Source organism: Patagioenas fasciata, chromosome 4 (genome assembly GCF_037038585.1).
Source record: "Patagioenas fasciata isolate bPatFas1 chromosome 4, bPatFas1.hap1, whole genome shotgun sequence".
Classification (NCBI taxonomy): domain Eukaryota; kingdom Metazoa; phylum Chordata; class Aves; order Columbiformes; family Columbidae; genus Patagioenas; species Patagioenas fasciata.
In genome coordinates, this window is record NC_092523.1 from 34,326,028 (window position 1) to 34,353,656 (window position 27,629).

At 38.9% G+C, this 27,629-nt stretch overlaps 1 protein-coding gene across 2 annotated transcripts in view; it reads right to left on the reverse strand.

Annotated features, from left to right (window-relative positions):
* Positions 1–2,588: 2,588 nt before the first annotated feature.
* Positions 2,589–27,629, reverse strand: part of TLR3 (toll like receptor 3) — a 33,426-nt gene continuing 8,385 nt past the window's right edge. The window contains exons 1-5 of one of the 2 annotated variants that reach the window (XM_065837745.2): positions 13,798–13,982; positions 11,451–11,899; positions 9,862–10,053; positions 6,467–8,292; positions 2,589–5,842 (exon numbers count right to left, since the gene is read on the reverse strand). In XM_065837745.2, coding sequence (XP_065693817.2) covers positions 5,614–5,842; positions 6,467–8,292; positions 9,862–10,053; positions 11,451–11,891 — 2,688 coding nt within the window. In that variant the 5' untranslated portion in view covers positions 11,892–11,899; positions 13,798–13,982 and the 3' untranslated portion in view covers positions 2,589–5,613. Of the gene's footprint in view, positions 5,843–6,466; positions 8,293–9,861; positions 10,054–11,450; positions 11,900–13,797; positions 13,983–27,629 lie in introns of those variants that run through there. The other variant, XM_071807592.1, reaches the window with a different exon arrangement.

Below are 27,629 nucleotides of genomic sequence, written 5' to 3' on the forward strand. Positions count from 1 at the left end.
TGCTACTAAAGCTTCCAAAGCAAACACTACTAACACAGTCAGAAACAGATCAGTCACATTCACAAGACATCATAAACAGATTCCAAAAGGACTGAATATTTCCTAACATACCTACTCTAATGACTGTGGACACTGGGGAACAAGCACAACCCATCTGCCAAGAAAGAGCTACAGATTCAGAAAAAGAGTACTGTAATTTAAATATTATGCTACATGGAAACCAAACTAAAAGTAGAGGTTCTAAAAACCATCTGAAAGTTTAACAGTGTACTAAAGAGATTTCAGTCCTAGAGAGCTAAAAACTTAACTTTCCAAAAGACATTCATTCCCACTGACATTTGACAAAATATTCAAGTTTCCCTGACTGTCAGCAATATCAAAGACTTGCATAGTTTAGTACTACAGAGGCAGCAATTATAGATGTTCGCATAATATATACAGCAGCCTTTTTTTGGTAAGAGCACAAAATATTCCACCAATACGATACAACTGTTACTGACTTCAGTAAGCCCTTCTGCTATATACCTTTGCTTCAGCAGAGTTATCACCAACTGAATCCTACAGCACACAGGTTTATCTTCAGCAAAACCTACACATTCCAAAGTTGACCTTGAAGATTAAACACAGAAGCATCCAAATAAAGTCTCATATGCGTTATTGACACTTCAGATTTTTTCAAGGCAATGACTGAAATGTGTGCTTTGATGCACAGCTGCAACTTGGGGATGGACTTCGATACAAGTCATACACCTGCACATGTACCTTTATGATCCCTACTCAAGCTCAGCACCTCCTGCACTCCCTCAGGACTTGGCTGCTTTCCCTGCTCAGCCTCTCCGACACACCTGGGCCCTAACACGGGGCTGGGCTCTTATACCTTCTTTCCCCCAGCATACAGCCACCCGCCGTACAAGGGGCACTCCGAGCACAGTCCAACCCTTTGCTTCTTACAGACGCCGAACACAGCCCTGGTACAAACCGTCACCTTTGCTCTTGAAGATGCTCTGTCCTACCTCCAGCACACCCCGGGGGAAGGGCACTCCAGCGGAGAGAGATGTTCAGTACCTCTCAGGGTACGCACAGGTAGAAAAGGCTGGGTTGGGGGAACCCCACAGGTGAGGGTCGCACACCCTCCCCGTTCCCCCCCGGGTTTCGGGGGACGCGCACTCACGCGTGGCGCGGTGGGCTGCTGGCCGCCTCCTCGCCGTCACTCTCCGCCGCCACCTCCTCCCCGATGTCTGGCAGGGTGATGAACAGGGCCTTGGCGCCCGCCCGCCCCCCGGGCTCCCTGTCCGCCGCGGCAGTCGCCAGGTGCAGGGGGCGGCCACCCGCTCGCTCCGCCGGCGGTACCGCCCTGCCCGGGACGCAGCCCCCGCCGGACGCGGGGCGCTGGCCGGGGGCCGGCGGGGCACGGCGGAGCTTGGCGAGGAGGACGCCCAGGTCCAGGGCCGCTACCTTCATGGCTGCGGGCCGGGAGCCCCTTCCCGTCCCCGCAAGGCCGGGCGGGGGCGGCCGGCGGCTCTCCCGGCCGGGGCTCCCGCAGCCTCCTGCCCGGCCCAGCGGGCGTTGCTAGGCTAAACAAACCCGGCCGAGAGCGGTGCACCCCGCCCGCAAAAAGCCTGCGAGCCGCCATCAGCCTAAGCACCTGTCATAGGGAAGCGTAGAGCAGTAACAAGTTGCAATCTGTGGGCTAAGGAAATAAAGCGTGGCGTTTTCCCTTTTGTTAAAATGCCACTAGTATTAAGGGGCAGAAACCAATCCCACCTGCTAGGGCCGCAGGGCTCTGCTTAACACCCTTTGTGTGGTGTGTGCCAAAAGGGTTTATAGAAACCTGGAGCAAGATGGACCCAATGCAGTACACCTTGCTACACCAGGTCAGGCAACTGCAGAAGGGAGCTGCAAGGAGCAACTGCCTATGTGCAAAGATACTACCAACAATCCCAGGCAGCTTGAAGAGCATTAGCGGGTGTCAGGATCTAAGACCTTTGTCTATCTGCTACAAATACCAGGCAGCTAGAGGCACAGGAGTTGGGGCTGGGGCAAATACTGCACTAGCTTTGCAACACGGGGTTGTCTGTCTGGGTGGATAGAAGAGTGATCATACTAGCAGCAGTTTGGGGACACTGTCATGGCTGGTGTTGTGGAAAGGACAAGCAGGTGACGTGGCCCATGGTAGCATCCAAAAGAACAGCACAGGCTGAAGGATAGCACAGCTCCTTTATACATAAAAGCCCAAGATTATATATCAAGCAACTACTTGCACTATCAACTTAAAGCTGGCAGCTGCTGCTAGACAACAAGCAAGGGTATGAAGTGGGGAATTTTATCCCTGCCTTGTCTGCCTAGCACAGCAAGGAGTGCAATGAACTGGCAGAGTGGAGCACACAAGAGACCAAATAGAGAACTGAGATTTGAAATTGGGATATTCTTGGCCTTTTTTCTTACAAATGAAAATAAATATATTCTGACTGAAGTTATGGAATAGGTCCACATAAACATAATAGCAGAACGATCTCTGTTTATTCCTCATGATGTCAAAAAGCCTTGACTGAGCCACAGTGAAAGCAGCATAATTGAGCATAATACTGTTGATTTACAGTATGTTTACCTCAGCTGCAGCCCCAAAGCAACTCTGCATGAAGAGCTGGTATAGAACCTATTATGAACATCACTGTCTGTAACTTGTTCATAATTCTCTGTCATTCAAGTACTGCAGAAACAGGTTCCACCCCAAATCTACAGAGATAAATCATTTAGATATTCTGCTTTCAATACAGATGATTCCTCTTTAGTCCTAGGTAATATCTTTGACACTATAAGTCTGGAAATATTTTTCATTTATTTAGTATCAGACTCCTCAGCAAATCAGCATAATATAGTCTCATGCTGCACACTGCAACTACCCAGCTCAGATATGGACTGTTAATCCTGAGAGCACTTACAGATCTCTACCACACTAAGCCCATTTACTCACCATCAAATGTACAGGAGCAGAGCAGAAATTGGTAACTTTCAGATAGACAGAAAAAATGTATATTAAATTTTTATGTCAAGTATAAGATTACTCTTGGCACTGTGCTAACTGCTTTTGTGCTTTTTTTTAACATTCCTCTAATTCTCATTGTAAGCCTTTATAATGTCTTTTTCTGTTGCAAATTATTTTAAACTGAATGTAGATACTAAAATAAATGTTTAGAACACATCCTATTTGTATAATTTAAAATTATTTTAATACATTTGCAATTACCTTTAGTTTGTATTCCTAGCTATTAAAAAAACAACAACAACAACAACAAAACCAAACACAAACTAAGCATCCATAAAACATTTTCTCAGTGTTTTGACACTGATTTTGGAGGCATTTGTAGTAACAAGAAAAATCTTTATGGAATTTAGACACACCGTCATTTGTCAGGTTTTAGGAGCCAGAAAAGACCACTTGATCATCTGGTCTGACCTCTTGTATCACATTTCACCTAGGCATTTCTCCATGAATTCTCTGGATCTTTATGTCATTTTTTATATCCATGTGAACTGCTAACATTTTCCAAACAATTTATGTTGATGTGGAATGAGAAATTCTGCTACTATTTGTCATTACAGATTTAGGAAACATAAGAACACTTCCACATGTTAGTCTTTAAATAAGAGAAAGAACGATTGACATGGTGCATACCTGCCACCCCATCCTTACAGAGTTGCCTCCTCAAATTTCATGGCCTAAGCACAAAGAATTTGTCACTTCACCTGAAAAGGTCAGAAAGATGAGATGAAAGCATCACAATGGGGATAATCCTATTACTGTAATTAGGGAATCATCATCTATCACTTCAACTGTAAACAAAGCCCCTTTTGTTTTCACTCAGGACTTCCTGAGCAACTGCAGACAGTCTACACCCCAGTCTACACACTGTCATTTACAGTTTTATCATCATGGGACATACAAACCTATTAATACACAAAGTTTTTAATCTATGTATACAACAAATCATGAGAAAAGCTGCTTAAAATGTTACGTATTGATTCTTGGAGTAATGGTGGTATTGAAATCGATGAGGGAAATTCGAGGGGGAAAAAAGGCAATTAAAAATATTCTTCAGATTTGAAAGGTCACACATCTACTGAAAATTTACAGTGTATTATATGGTCCTCGGAGTAGCAATTAAATATTGACAAAAACATATAAATGACTGTCTAGTGTCTAATTTACAATAAATTGTGTTCAAACACTCCTTAAAATTGCAAACAGCCTCAAACATTATGAACATCCTTTCAGAACACTCTTTGCTGGTTCTCAGATCTCTGTGTATCAAGCTACTAGCCAATATATTTGAACCTTAATGCTCTGGCAATTGCCAACTAGCCCATGTTTCTAGAAAGTATGTTACGGAAAAAAAGACAAACTAGATTAATATAGAAGAAATTAAACTACAGAATTCTGTCTAATTTCTTTACAACATTCTTTTTTGCTATCAGAGGCAAAACTACGTACAGCCATAAAGAAAAAAGGAAACATAAAATTTGAAATTCATCTACTTTTGAAGTTTTTTTCCCACTCTATCTATAACTATAGTCACAGTAAAATTTCTGGTATGCTTTAAAACCATTTCTTTGGGTGGGCTTATTTTTTTGTTGTTGTTTGACTAGTAATAAAGATTTCAGTATTGAAATTACAGTAGCATCAGCTCCCCCACAAAGTTGTCTTCTGGTTATGCTGCAGAAAAATCTATGCCTTTACTCGTTTTAAACAGGTGCACCAGCTATGCATTGGCCATACTTCACATTGATTTCAAGTTCTATTTAATGGCCCACATTTATGAGTATTTGAATAAGTAAGGTGTCAGCTCTCAGTATAAATGTCCTCTGCCAGCTCTCTGAATTTTGATAGGGAGGAGTAAAAATGTTTGTTTACTTATACCACATTGATTAAATCAGTTGACTCAGTCTGAAAATCTGGTTTTGCAGTATTAGCACCACCCAGAAGGCATAAGGAATCCCTTGCCGTGTGTTCTGAACAGGCTGCTCACGGGGTCACATTTCTTTCTTCAGCTTTCACTTAAAACAAAGGTTTTAAAACTCACTTTGAAACTTTGCTATGTTTCTTGGTTTCAACTACAGAAATAATTTTCCATGTTATTATCCTTACTCTGCATCACATGGAAAGCTTTCCAATTTGAGTTTCACTGAGTCTCCCCTTGTGTTATGAAAGCAAGCAGTAGTGTCCACTCTACCCTCTAAACAGAATTTGCTATTTTATCATTATTGAATTCTCTTTTACATATCCCTTTAAAGCAGAGTCGATGTCTTTTTCACACTACACCAGATGGACATTTTTGGTAGGACACCAGTCATTCTCTCTGCTTTTCAGAATTTCTACCACATTTTTGATGTACAAACTGAAATGACTATCAGTCATGATCCATTTTAACATGTCACTTCATGCAGGTGAATCAAAATATCAGCAAGAACATGAATATAGACTAAATTATACTGACTTATGTATCTTTCCAGCACGGCAAACTTTTTCAGGTTTTCCTGAAGACTTTATAGTTTTCCAATGACAGAAAATATGCAATAAAATGACCCCATAATTCAAATCTGTACTTTCATAATTCAATGTTTTTTACTATTAGATTTAAGTGCCATCACTAATTGCTGATGAAATGCACTGACTCGTTCTTTCTGGGCTGGCCAGTTCAAGATGCAGCGAGATCTGAACATTCCTCTTCTCAGGTGAAGTGCATGATACAACTTGTAATCTTGGATCTCATGAAGAAAGATCAATATAATGGAGTCCCGACTTTGTTCAATAGCTTGCTGAAGAGCATGATACACCTTAAAGCTGAAGCAAAAAGAAGAGAAAAATACGTGTTTTCCTTCATATGGATGGAAAAAATGACAAACAGTTCTTTTAACAGCTCACATAACAGCACATTGCAAACTCCAGTATTTGACTCCAACAGGGGTCTTAATGTCTATTTAATGATATAACATTGTCATTGCTTATGTTAAATTACTTACCCTCTAACTAAAGACAAAAAATATAACCTAAGTCAACTGTCTTGATATAGCTTTGTTTAGCAAAGTTCCTTTCTTTGTAAGATCACTATATCAGAAAGACATTTAAAGACAAATAAAAACAACCTTTGGATGATAGTGATCTCACCCATCATTGCTCTTTTTCAAACATGTAATTTTAAGGCAAGCAATCTGCACAGGTGACAGCATGACTTTTTGTATAAAAATATAGTGACTGAGAGATTCTAATGCCCACTAGTGTATATGTGGAACAATTAACTTTGCTAACTTAGGAATTATTCTGAAGTTATGATCTATTAAGCAAATATATTAAAATAGAATTTGCATGGCATTTTTTATTAAATTACACACCAAAAATATATTACCTTCTTAAAAAAACTGTTAAGAAATTTTCTCCATTACATATAAAATTTTATATCCTACTCACTTTTTGCACCAGGGATCCTGTAAGAGGTGCTCAGTCACAACAAAAATAATCTTCCTGCTCCTTTGTATACTGTTAACAGTGGCTTCAAATTCAGATATACCCGCTTCAAAGTCCCGCTCTTCTAAACAAAACCTAATTTGAAAGTGGTAATTTTTTTCCAGAGACATGAAATTCTTCAACACCCAATTCTTGTCCTGTCTTGCATGAATAACATAGGCATCAAAATCAAATTCTTCCTGTTGTCTGTCAAGTTCTTTAAAACCAAGTACTCGATTTACTGAAATATTCCAGTAGAAAGCGATTCTCCATCCTTCAAAATGGATGATAAGAACCATAAAAATTATTAGCATCACAGTAGTGGTAGTGACCACAAACAGAAGTTTAAATGGAGCACTGTCTTTGCAGGCTGAGCTATCAAAATGTAACACCAGATTACTGTGATATTTAGGGGGGGTGTTGCAAATGTAGTGGGACGTCAATCCAGGTATATAAGTGTGAGTCGCATTAAGCCAATCAGCAAACCAAGCAATGCTTTCACAGGTGCAATCAAATGGATTGGAATCCATCTCCAGTATTCTCAGGCTCTTAAAAGCTGGGCCAAATACTTTTTCTTCAACTGAGGTTATCAGATTTTTCTGAAGGTTTAAGAAATTCAGAGAGTTTTGGTCATCAAACAGAGTTGCTGGAAGCAAATTCAAATTATTGGCTCCTAAATCCAAGTCTTTTAATTGAAACAAACCCTTGAAAACCTGAACGGGAATCTCATCAAACCCATTAGATTTTAAATTAAGAATACGCAAGTTGGGAAGATCTTTCAAAAAAAGGACAGGCCCACCTGGATTTGCATCTTTCCAAAGTCGGGCTAAATTATTGTGCTGCAAATCCAGAATGTCAAGTTTGTGAAGTCCATCAAACAAGTCTTCTTTTATGTTTGCTAAGTTGTTATTGCTGATGTCTAGGACAGTCAGATTTTGCAGAGGATGAAAAGGTGAAGGAGAAAGCACCAGATTACTGCAACCTACCTTCCTCAGCATTAGTTTTCTAAGGCTTGGGACAAAAATGAATGATTCACTTCGCAAAGTCAAATTTTTATTATAGGAAAGATAAATATCTTGTATATTATTGAGACCTTTAAATTCATGACCTCTGAGCTCTTGACTAATTTCATTGAGACCAAGATCGAGAATTTTCAGGTGTCCCAAGGAGGAAAACGCCCCACTTTCTATTGTAGAAATTCTTGTTTTTGTGAGATTAAGAACTTGCAAACTGGAATTAGCAAGCGATGAAAATGTTTTATTAGTTATTCTTTGTAAGTTTATGTTGCAGTTACAGAGACTCAGATATTTCAGGTTTTTCAGACCTGTGAACATATTAGCAGTAATTCCTGGAAAATTGTTATTATCCATTATAAGGTACTCCAGGTGGTATAACCAGTGAAAGGAAAAATCTTCAATTTTCCCAATAAGTGAATTTATCAGATTCAGATGTTTGAGGCTGGATAATCCATAAAATAAACGTGATGATATATGAATCTTATTGTGCTTCAGGCTTAAGTACTGTAAACTTGAAAGCCACTGAAATGAATCATCTTCTATCACAGACAGAGAATTTTGGGAAAGGTTTAAAACCGTAAGGTTTGTTCCTTGCAGTCCCTGGAAAGTTGATTTGCCAATGTATGAAAGATTCACGTTGCTCAGTGAGAGATTCTGAATCGCCGTGTTTGATAATTCTGTACAAAGTTTCTTCGTGCGATTTTCACCAAGTTCAACATTGTTCAGTACAAGGCCAAAGAGATTTCCAATTGCATGTAAACATCCTGTGTGAAACTGAAAGGAAAAGAAAAAACAGTTTTGATCCAAACAAGGGGATTATGTAAGAAAGTAGCCCCATAAAGCCAAAATTTGGAAAGGTTTTTAAATTAGATTTTTCAAGCAGAGTATAACTCTTAGATTCAAGTTTTTCCACAGCCAAGTTCAGACAAACACTTCTTGGAGTTTATACTTCTTGTGATAAAAAGTTCTAAAATTTGTAACATTATTATTATCCTAATTCTGAGTAGTACTTGTCTAGAAGAAGATAGAAAGTTGCTTAGTGAGATGCAACTTAATTACAATTTTGCATCCAACTGGTAAAACGCTTTCACTAGGAGCATCTAAGAAATTGGGATAATGCCTTTCTTCAGCTTTCTTTTATTGACATCTGCTGGGGATACCAATATACTAGTGCAAAACTAGATATACTGTAAAAAAAATTATTTAGGCCTTCAGGCAGCCAAGAAGAAACCCACTTTCTCTGGGTGAACAGAATCTAGACTCATGAAATGTGATACCACACACTTGCTTCCACAGCATAAATGTGTAAGGCTGCTTTTCATACAGCAGTGCTGTAAAATCAGAGCAGGTTAAACTAGCATAAAGTAGCACTGCGCGAGAAAGGAGCAGTCCCATCTACTTACACTCACTATGTACCCTTGCACCAATGTGACCATACATGCAGTCACATGGTGAATCAGATAGGGAACCAGCCTGACCACAAGCTAAACAAGCCAAAACATCTGTAGAGGTTCTCCACTGATCCAATGCATCGCCTCACTAAAGCTTGTATGCGAAAGTGAGAGGTATGAAGTGGGCAAGGGAATGAGGAGGGTGGGGTTGCCTCTCAGCAGTGCTACAAGCTTATGCCACTCTTGTAATTTCAATATACCTGTTCTTTACAGATCAATCAACTGGGAAAAAAAGCTCAGCAAATTCAATGCAAATTCAGTATTCATATGCTGTGGGTCAGCCAGTTTAGAACTGCAATACTTACCATCACTCTTCAAAAAATCATATCGTAGCACCAAGAAGTATGTCAGAGAGAACAGTACGGCAGGTGGCAGAGAAAACACCTACTTGTTTTTTTAAAAGAGTGAGTATACTTTTCTGCAATCATTCTTTCTCTGGGGTACCCCACAGGCACAAATGAACATTCTCTTTGATTAACTAGGAAGTGAGACCTAGGCTGTATAACTAACCTTGCATAACATTGCACTTTTCCCCAAATTAGAAAGTATGTCAACCATTCCGTCTTCAGAACAAACAAACAAACAAACAAACAAACAAAAACAATCCTGCATAGAAAATACATTGTAAGGATTCACGGAGCTACTTGATCTAGCTATTGCTTGACACATCTGATCAACACAGAACCAGCTCTTGCTGATTTCAATGGGAGAAAAATAATGATGGGTATCACTACTGGACGTCAGCAGTAACACTGTACATATTAGGATGGTTTTATCTTTGACCTCAATGGATCAAAAATGCAATGTAAATGCCATACAACCATAAAGGATAAATCAGGATAGTTCCATTTTATACTTACACCTGTTGATTTTCTGCTGAAATGTTCCCTACCTCTTTCAGTGGATTTGATGACAAATGAAGACTGTTCAATGAGGTGTTGCTAAGAAAACTGAAGTCTTTCTTTTTTAACTCAGTGATTTGATTGCTATCCAACATGAGCTCACGAAGGTTCTTCAACTGTTGCTGCAATCCTAAATTTGCTGACTTCAAAAGATTATGAGATAGGTCCAGAATATTCAAGTTCTGGGAAGAAGATACCAACAGACAAGTATAAAATTATTTTTATTTTGTATAACACCATTTTGAAATATTGCATTGGAGTCTAATTGATTCGAAATTAGTTGCAATAATACAGTTAGATTTGTAACAGAGAAATGGAAGCTTTCAAGCTCCTGCAGGAAGAAGCATTCTGTATCTTCTACACCTGTAACTTTTGTGTTCATAGTCTTAAACTGCTAAATTATCTGCTGCAAACCAAAGAATTACCTTATCTAAAATTCCTTAATTCACTGAAAGCCCTCCTGTTCCAGATAAAGTGATAAAAGCAAAAGCCTACAGCTGGCTGCAGTTAGAACTACCACAGTATTAAACCTTGTGTCTATACTGTGGTCCACCCCCACCAATGGGAGTGAGGAAAAGGGGTGCAGTGGCAGCCTACAAAGATCAGCGCTTGTCATACTCCAGTTAATGCCCAGGTTCTCATATGACTCCTGCACCTGCAGGGCAGGAGATGCTGCTCTGAAGTGATTCCACAGAATGTGCCTGGAGGTGCCTCAAGCCAGGCCTCCATCAGTGCATGGCAGCGGCAAAGTGAGGGTGGCCAGAACATCAGGTCTGTTCCCAGCACCAAAGCTGGCTGCACTCATTTGTGCTTAGTTGAAAGTCAGTAGTCCTCCAGTGCAGGCACAGACATTGTAGGTAACTGAACTGGAATACTGAGTTTAACAGAAAAGTTCAGATTTGTTCTAAACAACATGCACACTCATTAGAACATTATACAATGATTAGTAGCTGCACATTGTCTCTATTTTCTTTTGTCCTTTTGCATGATTCCCTGCTTGGTGCAAAGACGATGGAAAAGTCTTTCCCTGCCTTCTGTGCTGGTTCCCCAACCACATAGATGCTACAGAGAAGAATATTTAACTACATGTAAACTATCAGGAGAAACAAATGTAGAGTAAAAAAAAGATTTTAATTCTTTCTCAAAGCCGAAAGTCCTGTGAGACACTACATTCACCCTAAACACTGGCCTCCATGGTCTGAGTAATTACACCTTGACCTTGAGAATTTAGGCTAGCAACTATTTTTCAGCCCCAGGCAATGCAGATTCCACAGCATCCATTTTGCCCTATATGTCATCTGCTGCTGTTCTCTCAGCACAAATCCTGTACGGAGAGGTGCCTCGATGGGATGCAACAGGGAAAAGGGGATGGAGAGCATTGACTCCTAAGGATGGTTGAGACTCCAGTGTGCTCTAACATAAGAAGCCACCAGGCCTTTTATTTAGAAAAACAATGAAGGGACATTACATGCTGGGCATTTTCAGAGGCAAATAGGCAGCTGTTCTGTACACAAACTGGAAAAAAAAAAATCCACATTTATACTTTATTTACATGAAAAGATGCATTACTCATGCTTACCTCCAGCGTTTTGAAAGGATCATTTTTTATATCTATTCTGTTGTATCCTAGATTGAGCTCAGTCAGGTTGGTGCAGGAAGCAAAGACTCTGTCAGGGAGCTTATGCAATTCATTATGTTCTAACCTCAGAATCTGCAACAAGGGCACATTTTGGCACAAGTCTGGTTGCAGTTTAGAGATGCTGTTGTAGCCTGCGTTCAAGTAAACCAGCTGGCTGTACTTGGTCAGATTTGCAGGACCTAGCTGTCTTAGCTGATTATGAGAAATATCCAAACCCGTTATATTGTTTGGGAGATCAGAAGGAATTTGAGTCAGCTTTAGGTGACTGCAGTCAGCCATTTCATTTTGGATCTGACATTGTTTTCCAGCTGAGGCACATAGCAAGCAGATAGACACCAGTCTGACAGACAAGCTGCTCCACCAAAGAGTAGCACTGCCCATCGTTTTATCTGAAAAGGCAAAATGAACACAGTACAAATTACAATCATTTTGACACAACTTACATCTTAAACTGAGGGCTAAGCAAGCCAGACTCAAAAAACATGTAGTTTATACTGAGCAAGCACTCAGTATTTTTCACCCGTAAAGTAGTATTCATTTGTGCAGAAAAGGCATGTCTAAATCTTTCGAAACTAAGATTTTTCTTGAAAAACAATAGTATTGTATTACATAAAAATAATTACGTTCAAAAAGCTACCAACACTTTATCTATTATCAGTGAACATTTCCAACCATTTTCCCTTTCTGATTAATTTTGCATTGCTTTAACATGCATAGACTACAATAAATATGACAAATTATACACAGGCCTGTCAATGTTAATCACTGAGCTCTGAGCTTAACTGCAGTTAAAATATTTATAGTTATATGCAGTAAGAATCCCTCATATGCCACTTCTTTATTTTACAGTTCTTGCCAGTTTTTGTTTTACAAGGCAGTCACACAAAATTCTGTCTTGCCATCTCATAGTGAAAGAAGGAATATGAGGCTAGAGAAAGGAGTATGAGAAAGTAAGAGCAGACAAAACAAATCAGTACCAATATAATCAGGGAAAGAAATGGAGATCAGCCAAGGTGTAGAGAAAACACGGTCCATAGATTCAATACATTCATCCAAATATTTCCAGGAAAACGTGCACATTTAAGAGTTTATATACCCCAGCTATCTCTTTTGAGTGTTTCCATTAGGATATCTGCCTCTGGTTGCTCTATCTTCAACGGCTCTGCCTGTGTAGGTATTACATTTCTGATGATTCTCAAACTTTTTTGTATTCTATTCAGGTTTGCTTTATTATCCATAAGATTTAAATTCACCTACTGCTTTTGAAATACAGTTTTAATGGATAAGGAATAAAATTAATTCCACACAAATTCTGACTGGAATAAAGCTGTAGGAGCTTTAGAGCAGTAAGAGTTCATTAGCCAGCTGAGTCACAGAGCTTGTCTAATTAAATAGCATTTCTGCTAATCAAGAGAAGAGTCCAGTGTATCGTCCATATAATTCTCCACTGAATTAACCTTTAGCAGAGGGAGAACAAATACTTTCAGACTGCTTGCCAGAATACTTTTTCCATGCTTAGTAGAAAATGGTAAACCAAGCTTCCTCTGCTTCAATTTTTTCTTTGTTAAAAAAAATATAAAGCTTATACTTTCACTCCTGAAGCTTTGATTGTCTGGAGACAATCTCTACATACACATATCTGTACGGCCTTCTGCCAACAAATTTGGAAACTACCTGCCAACCTCAGTTTACCAGTTATTCAAGTCTCAGCATGATGGCCTTCCAGGTAGAGAAGACTATTGGTGCTGCACTACAGAACATACTATAGAATAGAATTTAATCTTACTAGACTTAACAGGAATCTAGAAGAGCTTCTCAAAAGATTAACTCCCAGCAATAGGGGCTTAGTTCTGCAGCTCACATTTTCCTTTGCTTGGAACCTATGTTTAATTAACATGATCTAGCTTTGAGCACATTAGATTATTGGTCAATAGCAAACAATGTTTTTAAAGTTACGAGCAAGAACTTTTAAAAAAACGGAGAATTTAGCAGGGGAGCCTCCAGCATATCCGAGGAGGGGCATTCCCACTATTCCCACTTCGCCTGTATTACCTTTTTTTTTTTTTTTAACACACAAAAATACCTCCTGCCAGCTGAGGACAGACATCCGGGCACAAGCACCAAAGCACACTCCTTAAGCAAACAGCAGTAGCACCGACTTGGCTACCTTGGAAGTTAAGAGAAATCCAAGATGAAGGAAATCGCCTAAACGCCTGAGCAGGACTTTGGCTTTGCACCTCTGGTATCTGCATTTATTACTGAAAAGCGAAGAACGGCATCCACTCACCGCTGCGGGCTTGATCTCCTTCGATTTGGGGGCATCCAGGGATTGCACAAGTTTCTCAGCACACGAAAACCTTGAGGGAACGCACTGCCCAGAGCCGGAAGAAGTGAAACCGAAAGCGGGACGGGCTGGCCGGGGCAAGCGGCGGAGGCAGTTGCCGCGGCACGGGGGCGGTGGCTGGTTCCGCGCCGCAGGACCCGGCTGCGAGACGGCAACCCCCGAGCCGCGGGGTGTCTGCCCCATGGGCTGTCTCGCCGCACCGAATTGCTTTGAAGATCCTTGAGAACATATCCCAGAAGCAGATACAGTGACTGATTGCTGACATAGGAATGTTACTTTTTTAACATATAAATAAAGGACCAATAGGTTCATACTGAACCACGTACAGTGTCTCCTCTTACAAGAGAGTTTTGTTTATGTGAGAGAGTAATTATTTATTATTATTATTATTATTAATTTTTAAAAAATATATATATATCAGTGTTAGCTTCTGGATGTGACAAGAAGTGCTGCTGCTTCGACTACATTGGCATTGTCAAATCATCTGCAGGGCTCATGCAGTGACACTTGAAGCACACCAACACCACTGAATTCACCTTACATTTTTAGGTAGTCATGTTGTCCCTCTTGACCAGAGAGTGGGTAGCTGCATATTCGGTCAGAAAAGAGCAAACTTGGGCTCTAATTCTTAATTCAAAGTGTTTGAAATTATAGCGTGCAGCAACGTGTTAACCACCTGCCCATCAGGAGGTCTGTGGAGGGAGACTGTGCTGGTTTCTACCCTATATCCCCTTAAATCTGGAACTACTGACAGATTTGCTGTGAAGCCCAGGGAGGCAGGTTGGCTACCAAAGAGGTCAAGGACCTTACTTCCTACTCTTGCTCTGTGAACTCTTTCAGCAACTGTCTAATATAAAGTAATACTTATTCTTGGAGTTAGGACACCGAAACTGAGACCAGAACCAAGCTCCTTTAGAACTGAAAGTCTCTAAAGAATGTTTCATTCCTATTTCACAATTAAACCTTGATCCTCCCTTTCATCTTGCTATAGGAAGAACAAATTTCTGTTCAAATGCTGCCCTATGTGCTTCCTCTGAAGAGGATTTTCCCTTTGTGTTTTGTAACTCTGCTGCTTTGGAACAGAAGAGATCACATGAATGGTACAGAAGGATAATAAGTAACAACCTCTACAAATTATATCTCCCTCTACACCATACTTATACTACAGATAAAATGTGATCTTTGATCTCACCTGGCAATTTATTCCCTCTCAGTCCTCTCTTCCCTACACACATAGAGGACTACTAGGAAGCTAGAATTGTTTCAGGCACAATGGAGGAAAAAGATCTGTTGAAGCTGCCAATTTTATCAGTAATGCTTTTCAGTAATATCAGTAATGCTCTAGCCCTAGAAAAATGTCTGTGGCTCAGGGAGACAATGGGACTAGGGTGCTCAAAAGCTCTGCTTTTGTGTGGAACACTTGCACTGAGGGTTAGAACATTTATTTTATTGCAGGAAATTTCAAAGTAAGAAAGCTCTTGTAGATACTTTGCAGTGTGATTTACAAGAACCAGCAGATATTACTGTGCAAGGTAGACTCTAGAGGCATGTGCAACCTGTGCAGCATCAGCGAGTATGGGATTTCTATGGCAGAGGACAAAGTGAACACATCTGTTCTTATTTCAGTAGTGTGAAATCACATCAGGCTTTCAAGTTGCCACAACCCCACTGTAGTTTACTTTAAACTATGCTTATGTTTTCAAGTGCTGGAAAGAACATGGCAAGCTCATAATGGAGGGGACAGTCAAGCACTTCATGTGTCCAGAGAATAACTTAGGAAAGAACAGCGCAAAACTAGGCAATGCTCCCACATGGTGGTCAAAGAAATCAGCTTGAGTGTGTTGGATCTGAATGGAGACAAAAGACAGCCAAGATTCTGGAGATGTGGCCATTTCACATATATCTTTAAAAGCAGAGTAACCAGCTGCCGCACAGACCTATTACAGTTTAAGCTTATCCAAGCTATAAGCACAGAATGGTGGGGATGTCAGTGCAGTATCTCACAGAACACTCTCAGAGCAAATACGCCACCAAAACTTTGTCTGGAAAAGAGCAAAAATTAATCTTAACCTCATCTTCAGATACATACAAGTGTATTAACATAGCATATGACTAATTGGACCTGAGTGTTTTTTTAAAATGCAAGTCAGACTGCAAGCATCGGGGGAAGACCCAAAACAACAAAACACGTGCAGACACTTCCTATGGCTATCAGCCACTCAAATGGTAAAAGCACCATAATGTTGTGGTTGGATTCAGACATCCCACGCAGCAATGGGTGTGTTCAGGCAAACAGAATTTAAAGATGTCTGGAAGTGCACCTAGCTACCATGGGAAAGAAAGCCAGAAAGAACTGAGCCAGTTAAGACTAGAGGCGAATCTTGACAAGGGACATCCTGTAACATCAAGGCAAGTAGAAGGGAGGACAGTGTGACAGACAGAATAAGTTTGTATCTGCCTCCCAAGACAGGAGAATAGATGCTTCTTCTGTGTTGTGATTACATGAATTCAGTTAAGTTTAATTGTACTGCTGCAGAATCTAACTCTTCAGGTGCCTTTTGAGTGCAATAGTTCCTTTAAGAGTGCTCACTCATCACTGCTAATTTATAGGTTGTAAAAATTTAATTAGAACATTAGCTTATTGTGGATGTAAAAATGGAGAAGGGTATCTGAGGACTGACATGCAGATCAGTGGTAAGGTGGAGTGTGTTTGTTAGCATTCTCCCAAACCTCTGCGTGCCCATCAAAGACAGAAGAATTTGCTTCCATGCATTTCTTTTTTTATTTCTAGCTGAAAACATGGCCTGGGCAGATAGTCAAGAAGTCCATCCAGTGTTTGAGATTTAAGCTATCTAATAGCCAGCCATGAGCAGTGGGCTCTGTCTAAACTGTTTGGCACCTGGAAATAACATGCAAAATGCTACTGGACATTCACAGTAAAAATCTACAGCATTTGCTCACCAGCTCTGACACTGTGGTGTACACTTTCTTGGTGTGTTCAACTCACTGGAAAGATCAACTGCAACTGCACACAAGTCACATTACATGAAAAATTCTGGCACAGTAAGAGCATTCACAAAAGCTAATTTCTCTACAATTAGGTTGCTTTACTTAGGCTAGCCAGGTGGCAATTTAGAGAACTAAGAATTCAATTCTAAGATGGATTCCTATTCAAATCCTCCTCTCTATAATACGACAGCTACAAAGGCAGCCTTTGCAATCCTTTTCTCTGCATCTTCCACTGTTCCAGCAAGAACAAGGATGCAGTGCTACCAGTATGTCTGCTATGTTAATGCCTTTACTTTCCATCCAGGGAATTGTAATCTCAAAGACAGAACCCTGCAAACAGAAATGAGAAGTCAGTCACTTTTAAGTGAACCTTTCAGTCAAAGTTAGAGAGTGTGAAAATGCTTCACTTCATTATTTCAACAATGTTTCATGTTTGCATCACTGGATTTATGTATATATATTCTGCTATTTAATGTTTTCGCTTTTAACATACTCAAGTAGTAAAGAGGCTGGAATTTAGGACTTGGGTATTCTTGTGTTGTAGAAATATCTTTTTGGCAATGCCTAAGACCTCTCTCCAAAAGGAGACAGCCTTCTTAAAGTCTTGTCTTATCCAGCCTTCTCAATTAAGCATGCATATTAAACATTTTTTATTTGTAGGAGTTTCTATTTTGCAGCATCTCCCCACAGTATTTCATTGTCTGGTTTCAGAATCCCTTCCTATTTTGCTGTTCCCCCTTTTTCTGGCACAGTTTCATGTTTGTTTTCACAGTGTATTTCCAACAGAAAGTCTATATCCCAATGCAGATTGTATACAACTGCCCCCACACCAAGTGATCTCACAGCAAACTCTAGTGATAAAGTAAAAATGTCAGCATTTAATTTACTCTCATGCTTGCAACACATAGAAAACACTAGTACAAGTCTACCACTCTTAGAAATATTTCTGTGCTAAAGACTATACCTTTGAAGACAATGTAATCTCAAGGTAAGCTGTTTTTAAAAGAATCACAGCTGCATTTAAAATTTCCATTTACTGAAATCTCTATTCAGTGATATCCAGCATCTTTCTTGCATTGCATCTTTTCCTCAGCAGTCACTGTGTACTGAGAGCCCTAAATGCTCAGTTTCCCTTAGAATTCACAGAAGGTAAGATGCACAGATGTGAATAAGCACACAAACACACCCACAGTCCACCCTTTTTTCTTCACCCCCAGGAAATATTTGGCTGTGCTGACAACTACTTCAAAGCTAAAGCTACTTATTTACAATGGCCCCTGGTACATCTCTTGTGCACACCTGTTCTCTGTCGTCTCTCATGAGACTTTGGAAACAGTGGCAATGAGTTATTCTTCAGTTTTTTTCTCACCAAAATAAAGATATTTTCAACTCTGCCAGATTTCAGTGGTATGAAAGGAGACCCCATCAGCTGCCAGATATTAAAAGTTTCTGAGGTGTATCACAACAGCCAGACACACAAGTACACAAGCTGCTGCATCTAACCTCACTTACAAGGTACCAGAGAAATCATGAACACGCTTTTAAATGCAGTGAATATTGATTGTGAGCCTTCCAGAGCCGTCAGTGCTTACATGGTGCCAGTGGACCTCAGACAAATGATCCTGCTTCTGTACATGTTGCCTAATTGTGTGGGATTTTTGGCAATGCTTTCTTTGATTGTGAAAGCTCCAAGGCTAGTTATACATTGCTCCCACCAGGATCTTTCTAAACTTGTCTTAGATTAACTAAAATTTTATTATGTTGCTGTTGGTAGTTACAGCTTTTAGTATGCTTAGCAGGATAGCCAAAGCAATTGTAAGTCTTTAGAAAAACAGATGCTTTAGGGGAGGAACTACTTGGACAAAGTTTTTGGGGAAGAAATACCCAATCATTTCAACTTTCTCATTTAATTTTGACATACTGGAAGTAGTTTATTTTAGTAATGGTAATGACTCATATTTGAAATGTAACAAATATAACACAAAAATGATGAAGTTGAATAAAAGTACAGGATGAAGTGACATGATTCAGTGTTCCTGAAAAAAAACTTCTATTCTACAAGTGGTTTAAATTACAACTTTTCATTCTAAATTGGAGTGAACACAACAGCCGTTTGAATCCAACCAACAGTTGTTTTAGGCCCATCATCAACAGTGCCATTATGTAGCCCACATTCTTTACAAGAGGAACAGTGAAAGTTAGGAAAACATTTACAGAGGAAAAAAACAAGAATGGTAAATCATAACTGCCATCCAGACTATCAGGCTTTAACTAGAATCTTGTTAGGCTAAAATGTAAGGACTGAATCCCAACACCAGTGCATTAGATTGTTGCTAAATCAATCTGCAGAGTTTAAACGTCTGTTGCTATTCAAAGTCTGAGACTGTGAAACCTTTTATCTATAAGTAAAGTGTGAAACAATATCTTTCAATTCCTTCTAGTCAGAAAAAGACACAAAAATACAGAACTATGCCTTATTGTAAATAGCTAAAAACCCTTCAGTTTAACAGTTGATACACATTTCCAATTTCATTTAATTTGTAGGGCAAGTTTTATGTCAGTATTAGAAATATTACTATGTTGGACATCAATTATATCTACAAAAAGCTGAAATAAAAAAATATTTACAAAAAAAAAAAAAAACCAAAACTAAAGCACTGGGCCTGATTCAACATCTTGAAATTAGAGACTATTACAATTTTTTCTATATTGCACAAAATTAATTCCCTGAGGCCAGTTTCTTTTTGCCCATGTCTTAATGCTTTGAGCATACAAAACACATTTGGAAACATTTGTTTGCAAATAAAAATAGGCATTTGCACACAAATTATATGACCCCATGCACAGTAACAGCTGCACTGTTCTCCATTAGCCATACTGATAAGGGGATTTAATTACCTTATATGCCAGTCACTTGGCTATAATACTGACCCAGTGAGGAATTTAACAGAAAAAGTAATACGACATTCAGACTGATTTGTGTTAAGAAAAGTTAATCCTGCAGAACAACGTTATGAAACTATGGGTCACCACTCTGTTCAGCACAACTAAAACAGCTGCCTGTAACATTGGAAACCGGTGATCAGTTTGGTTTCTACATTCTCAAGTATCAGGGTGTACTTCAGAATAATATAAATGGGCAGAGAAGGCAAAAAAAATTTCCTGTGTGACATGCATCTATGAAAACAATGGAAAATGGGATATAGAAATTATGCACTTAAAATATGGGTCCTTGCTGAAGTAATGAGACTTCAGCCCAGGTAGACAGAAACCCAGGAAGCAGAAGGACCAGGGATCAGAATGGAGCATATGGAAAAATCCCATCTAAAACAGCCATTATGGCCACAGCAGGTTACATTGAATGCATTCTGACCCAGTTTACCAGAAGTAAAGATTTATCATTCATCGATAGAAATATGGGGAAGATGCAAGATGACTTGACAACAAAGGACACCACAGGGACTATTGAAGTGGTGGCTGATAAGCTGTTAATATCCATTTGAAATTGTGTATTATGCAACTGACTGCTGATCACTGCAAATATAAAAAGATACTGAGAGTTAGAAAGATTCTGCAAGAGATGATTTTACATTCTGCAGAGAATCCTGCCAAGCAACACAGCCAAACAAAACTGAAAGTGACAGCCCATGGCATTGAGACCTGCTTCCCATTTTTACAAACTGTTCAAAACCAGTCTGCATCAGAAGGATCTGCAGTTTACAATACAAACTGACTTTCTAAAGGTTTTCTTTCAGGCAGTAGAAACACTTTACGTATTTGCTCAAATAGTGGCCAATCCAACAAGCAAAACAAGTCAGGAAGTTCTTACTGATTAAATCCAAAGACTGAGTCCACAATTACAAATCTGCCTAGCTGATAGTTCCAATTATTTAGACATATAGGTATTTGGGTGAAAAATGAAATTTCAGTACATCCGAGTAATCTACTTACGCTTAGCACCGATGCCTTACGTCAAGCGTAATATACAACACATATTGCAAAAGTAAAACGTGCGTTGCCTAAAGAAGTGACATCACATTGACTTTCCCTTTTAATTACACCACACAAGTTATATATTATAAGATATTCTTTGTGCCAAGTTGTTCCTGACCACACTAGGAAACCTTTTGTAAAATGAGGGTTGACCATCTATGTAAACGTGACCACAGAAGTCCATTTTTTTCCCCTCAGGTGAAGTTCAGCACCTTTAATCTATCTGCCTAATATCTGTACCCATAATGAAGACAGATGCACGTGTATACAGAATCAGCCAAAGGATCTCAAAAGTTATTTGTATATGTGAAATACTGCACATTTCTTCAAGGGAAGAGGACTGTCGATGAAAAAGAGCTGAAAACCATGCATCTTTTCTGATTTGAATTCCTTGTGTTAACACAATTGCAAAAACCTTCAAGTAAAATCACTGAAACAAAAATGAAGTTTTCGTTTAGAAAAACTAAAGGAGGCAAGAAATATAGCAGATTTGATTATACATGGAACTTGCTACATGGTGAAATACAGAAGTAAAATACTGAATAGGTTCTTTGAAGTTCCTTTGGCTTTTGAGACCTGTGACTATTAGTCACCATTTTATTATGGTTAAAAGTTGAAATAAAAATAGCTTGATACAAAAACAATTTATCCAGAATATTTTAAAATGTTTTTGCACTACATTATTTAGCAATTGACCTAATAACAGAGAAATGTATTTGAGGTACTATACTTATAAGGAAGTTAGAGGAAATGCATTAAATCACCAAGTAATAATTTCCCTACATGAGACAGTAAAAGCATTTGAAAGATATAGGATTGTTACCGGTACTATTTTTTTTTTTCCACAGTAAAGCCGTTTATAACAGGAAGTGTCACATTGTGTAATATTTTGAAAATGCAACATCAAAGATTCAGGTTAGCACTCACTTATGAATCAAGCCACCGAATTTGCCAGGTTTTTGTACATGCAAAAAGCCACCACTAGATGTCAGCAATAACTTTCTGCAAGATTCAAACGAACCGGTTAGTTTTTATTTAGGAATCGCTACAAACCTATGAGGTAGCTCATGAAATCCGAAGTTCCTTAAGGGAAACGTTTAATCTCAATATTGGTCCTTCAACTAGTTCAGCGTCAGGGCTACATGGGCAGCACAGCTCAATTTGTTGAACTAAATTTAGAATTACAGAGAAATTCCACATTCATATTCTTAATAATGGAACATTTAACATAGATAAGATGAATCGTTTTATTCAGCTGCAACAAAGAAAGCCAAGCCAACAGCCTTAAAGAATCTGTTATGTGTACTGTCATTACCGTTTATTAGCCTGCTGCTGCTGCTGCTACTGAATTTACCAGAATCTTATCTAAATAACATAAGGAGTAACATATGGACCCTAACTGCATTTTAACAGCTTTATAACAAAAACTGAGATGCATCGTTATGACAGTGGTAAGATACCTGACAAACACACCTTATTACTTCTAAGATACAAGCCTTAACCTTCGCCAAGACTGCCCATAAGATATTCAACATATGATTTTCTGGTGGGTGATTCAGTAAAGTTATGCAAAACCAGAAAGCTGCAAGCACTTGAGATTTTTTTGGCAACTGACAAAGTATCTGAGAATTTCTCTCCTCATTTAGTTAAGTGTGTTTTCTCTCTGCTTAGTTTGCGTACTGCCATGGGGGTAAATGCCTTACTAAAATGCCTGTGACCTGTTTTTCTTTCTGAATTCTTGTGCTTATATGTAGAAGCAGGCAGGTCTGAACACCAAATATGAAAGCCCTCAGTGTAAGAACACTGGTACTGGAACCTAGACTTTTACACTGCTCTTCACAGCAAGTTATGAAGTTGATTTACACATGGTATTAAGTTGTTCTTAATTTGCCATATAGTTAGTAGAACATTTTTCAGACTTACGTTTCGAAACAGATTTCTGTATTTAGGAGGACATGGACTGAAGGGAGCAGTGGTGAGTAATTCTGGGTTAATAATTTTGTCCCAGACAAGGCCAGTAGGTGATTCATGTTATTAGTTTGATTACAGCTGAGAGTAAGAGCAAAGTGTGTTGCAAATAGTCAGTAGGCAAATCAGAAAGAATTCTGTCCTTTGATGTTTCCCTACAGTGTAACCATGGGCAGACTGTTGTGCTACCTTTTTATCATTTTCCCAATCCTGTAGGTGGAGGTGAAACTAATTTTTCATTCTTAGAGAAAACTTGGGCATCTACAGATGAAGTGGACTATCAGCTGCATTTGTGCGTGCCATCAGGAATCAGCCACCTAGAATCTTGCTAGTTTTTCAAGTCAGTTCTTCCTCTAAGATATTTTTGCCACCTGTATTGCGAATAAACTGATCTCAAAATTTGTAGCCTTAACAGCTTACCTAAGCAGATTATTGTATCGTTGTGTTCTCCATTCTCTCTTCTTCCATTTAAATGGCTATTACAGGCAGTTGGGTATTGTGTGAAGTAAGTTTTACGTCCTTTAGTACAGACAGTCTCGGAACTTATAAAGCACCTGACAACCTCAGTCTCTGGGCATATCATAGTGTTAGTGCTGGTTGAAAGATTCACATTTGAATTTTTTTTAAAAGTCTGCAAAAGATCCAGAGGTAAAGTTCTACAGCCCTTGAGTTCAAGAACACTTCAAAGTTTGCAAAAGCACTGAACTGGTTTATCTAAGTTAGAATAGTTGGACATACCTTAGCACATAGCACAACTGTCTGAAGCAAATGGTGCTTCTTTGAGCTACACTGTTTAATATCCAAATAATTTCTGCTACTGAGACCGTTACTGTAGATACTCAGGAAACAATAGGGAAAAGACAGCAAATTCTCCACTTCTATCAAGAAGCAAGACAACTCACAGTACAGTTCTATTAACTCATCTACCCTGTAGACCAAGTCAGAGGTGAATTGCAAAAAAATAAGAAATGAGGCAGACAAACTTTTTACAAACTTAAAAATAAAGGTGTTGAAATCTTCTTTTATTTGTAAATTAAATCACCTGGATGATTTTTGCTACCAAAAAAAAAAAAAAAAAAAATTTAACAGAATCTAGGGATTTCTACCTAAAATGAGTCTTTTGCTTTTAATAATGTCTTTTCAATAGGTAATTTTTACTACAAGTTAAACAAGCACAAAAATGAAGCTGCTGCAGAGCAGTGCATTTCACCAGTATTGCTGATTACAACCACTACGCACGCGTGGTTTGGAGTCTCAGAAAACCTGAACTTGGCTTTAAATTTACCTTACATAAAGAGTAAAACTTTCAGGTAAGAAAGCCTTATTACTTTTGCATGTTAGTTCAATTAAGTCGACAAATGGAAGCTCTTGCATAAATGGCAGCTAATGACCTTCCCTTCAAACAAGCTGATATTGTTTTTAAAAAGAATTCTCGAAGCTATAGCCTTAAACACAAAATAGTGAGACAAGCAAGAAACCTGTAAATCAGGAACACCAAATATACAAACTAAAAAAAAAAAAAATCTTTATGCCTTTTATATGTTTTAAGACTGCTCACATGTTTCGAAACATGCCTCCTGTGGCAGAGATGTCTGTATTCTCAGAGCAACTATTCAAAAGCCATTTTTTCCATCTGAAGCCATGCTCCTAACAATGTTGACAAGGTCAGTGAGGTCCACAGGAAGTAATTTGCTGAGTAAGTGCTAGTCATGCAATTTACAGCTGCTGGGATGAATGGTTTTAATTTACAGTGCATTTTTTTCAAGCTGCCAACCTGTTTTGAGGTAAAACACCTGAATTATTCCCATCAGTTTTATTGTATCCTCCACATAAGTGAGAACATTACCCATATTTTCAGTGTCAGATACAAATAGGATCGTGCTTTTATATATGCCATGAAATAAAACGGGAAGTACTGCCCACTTGATATAATTACAGCCACTTTTCATTCCTGTCACATATAATATGAGATGAAGAAATAAGAGATATCAGAGTTCTGAAAGCAGTTCAGGGACATAATTGAAGGAATGATTGATGCTGCTGCACAGAAAGGATCTCCTTAATCTCTTAGATACAGAATATATCATGTCGCTTTAAAAATACTTATAGTAGACATTAGAACACTGTTCTCTGCCAGTTACCCTGCCCTGTTTCACAGAAGTTTTACAACAACTTTAAAAGTTGAAAAGGGGGAAAAAAAAAAAAAGGTCAAAGGATATAAAAAAAGTGATTTGTTCTCTTTAGCAAATAAAACATTGTATGCACAAATACATTCCTGTACAGTGCCTGGAAACACATCACAGAAGGGCACTCTAATAAAGTGATCATATTATTCATTAACATTTAAAAATTATTCCAGCATGCTGCTCTGTGGTATGTTCTCAGCCTGCTTTGCTGCAGTTAAGAAAGAGGTCCAAGGTTCATAGGGGAGGGCTTGTAAGCAGCTCCCTAACAATGTGCTTGAAATTCCTTCCTTTTGTAGCAGGAGTGCAAAACTACAGTTGAATAATTAAGCTATTGAACTAGGATTTATGCCGAAAAGACTAATTTGTAAGCTGTGCCCAAAGTGTCTGGATTTGAAGCGATTTGCATATTTCTTCTTCTGGTATTCCAGGAATGCTATGGGAAACTTGCTACCCCAGGTCTCAGCGGTAGATTTCTCATGCATACCTTTCCAAACTTGTCTTTGATAGCGTGAAAGTGATGAGTGTGACAAGCATCAGTGTTATATTTGTGTAGCTTATGAATACAGGTATTCAAGAAACTGGAAGCTAACCTGAAATTTCTTACAAAGCATAATACAATGAGATTCTGTTTGTCTAGGTTACATTAAAAATTAATCCAAATGATTTCTGCAAAAGCATAAGGGCTCTGATAAACATAAGTAATGAAATCCAGCCAAACATTTATTTACTAAGATAAAAAGCAGACTTTGTGAAGTAGGAAACAGTGATGCCACTGCACAGAATGCAGGGCAGCCCTGGGCATTCCCCTGCACGCCCTTGTTATTCAGTACTGCTCTTGTAGCTGGAACTGAGCAAAAATAGAATTTGACCATGACACTTCAGTGTTCACATTATATTCCTCATTTCATTGCATAATAAATTCATTAATTTAATCATGGGAAGTCATTAAGCTATCAACTTAAATCATTCACCCGTATGAAATTACTTTTAAATGCTAGTTTAAAGAATGCACATAAATTATGGCCAGAGTGTTCACTTGGATCAAGTGAAATGATACTAAATAAAAAGCTAATGCAACACAGTGGCTATTCACCTTCAGTAAAAGCAACAAGCAAACAAGCTAGGCACTAAAGCCACTGTTGGATATAACTCATTTTTTACGGCAACGTACACAGCCGGATGTATCTTCTTACAGGGTTTGACATTTCATGGGGATTTTTTTGCTTTTGATGTATTTTTTACTTCTTGTGTGGGCAATGATGTTTGTATCCCTTACACAGACCAAAGCAGAATTCTTTGGAAGGAAAGTAGAAGACATGGTCCTTTGCTAAGGGGCAACCGAGCATGTCTAATGGAGAAAAGGTGCAGGACACTGCAGGGTGTGCAGCTGTGTCCAAGAGGCCCTGCTAGCATTCAGTGCTGCCTCACCGCCCTGGCCCACCAAGCACCAGGAGCACTGAACCTTTCCTGTACTCATGAGTGTGCTGGGGAGCAAATGCCATCATCTTTGGCAAGCCCCTGAGAGATGTTGAAACGAGACCCCTGCCATTGCCTCTGTCCACTGTTGACCCTGAACTATTATATATATCCTTAACTTCAAACAATACCACCTTTAAGTTAGTCTACTTTGGAATATCATCATAGTAAGTCTTATGCTGTAAATGAGCTTATAACTACATATAGCCAGTTAGCTTGTTGAAAATTCTAAAGATGTTTCCTCTGCATCTAAAAGACTGCTTCAAAATTTCAGCTTTCTTGGTACCATAGGTATTTTTTGACCTTCACAGACGTCACAAGACCACATTTGCCTGCAGATGACGAAATGATATAACAATCAACTTCTTTGCAGCTTGTCCAGTGTTTCGCAAATTTGCAGTAAGTAGAGTTGTATTTTTTTAATTGGACAGCAAGTTTTTCCACAGGAATAGCTACTTAATGAAACTTTTAATACTTTTGAAAATGGGTTACCCAATGAAAAGAATTTGGGACCCTAGATAAGACCAGCCACCTCATTTCTTTGTAGCAACACAGCCATAGTAAGTCTTCTCCATCTACTCACAATTCCCATACAAATCTGTCGTTGCAACCAATACATATGTTGTGTCAAATGCAGCCTGCTCGATTAGCTGGCTTTTAAACTTTTAACTTTCATTTTGATCCTATAGATGCTCTTGCAATGACATACAGCAAAAAATACTTTCAACCATTACTATAAAGTAACTTCTGATTCATTTGATACTACGCAAATGAAGCACTACCCTCTACCAAGCGTTAGTAAAAGACGGGGAAAGCTCAGATACATGTACACAAGAACAATTTTCAGCAGGCCTAAGTACAATTATGGCAAGTGAAGACAGGAGAACAGTGACATTCCAGCTAATAACTCAGAGTGGAAGCACAGCCTAATCTCTTGACCAACAGCCACGTGAAAAAAAAAAAAAAAAAAGTTTGATGAACTTTTTTATGAAGTTACATCATTTTATATTATATAATGTAACACAGGAAACTAGCCTCTGCAGTCAATCATAACAGGAAGGAGTCCTTAGGACATGCCCAAACAGGGTATTTCTAGTTGTTCAAAGCTTTGTCTGTTCGGAAGCAGACACTCTCCATGAGAAA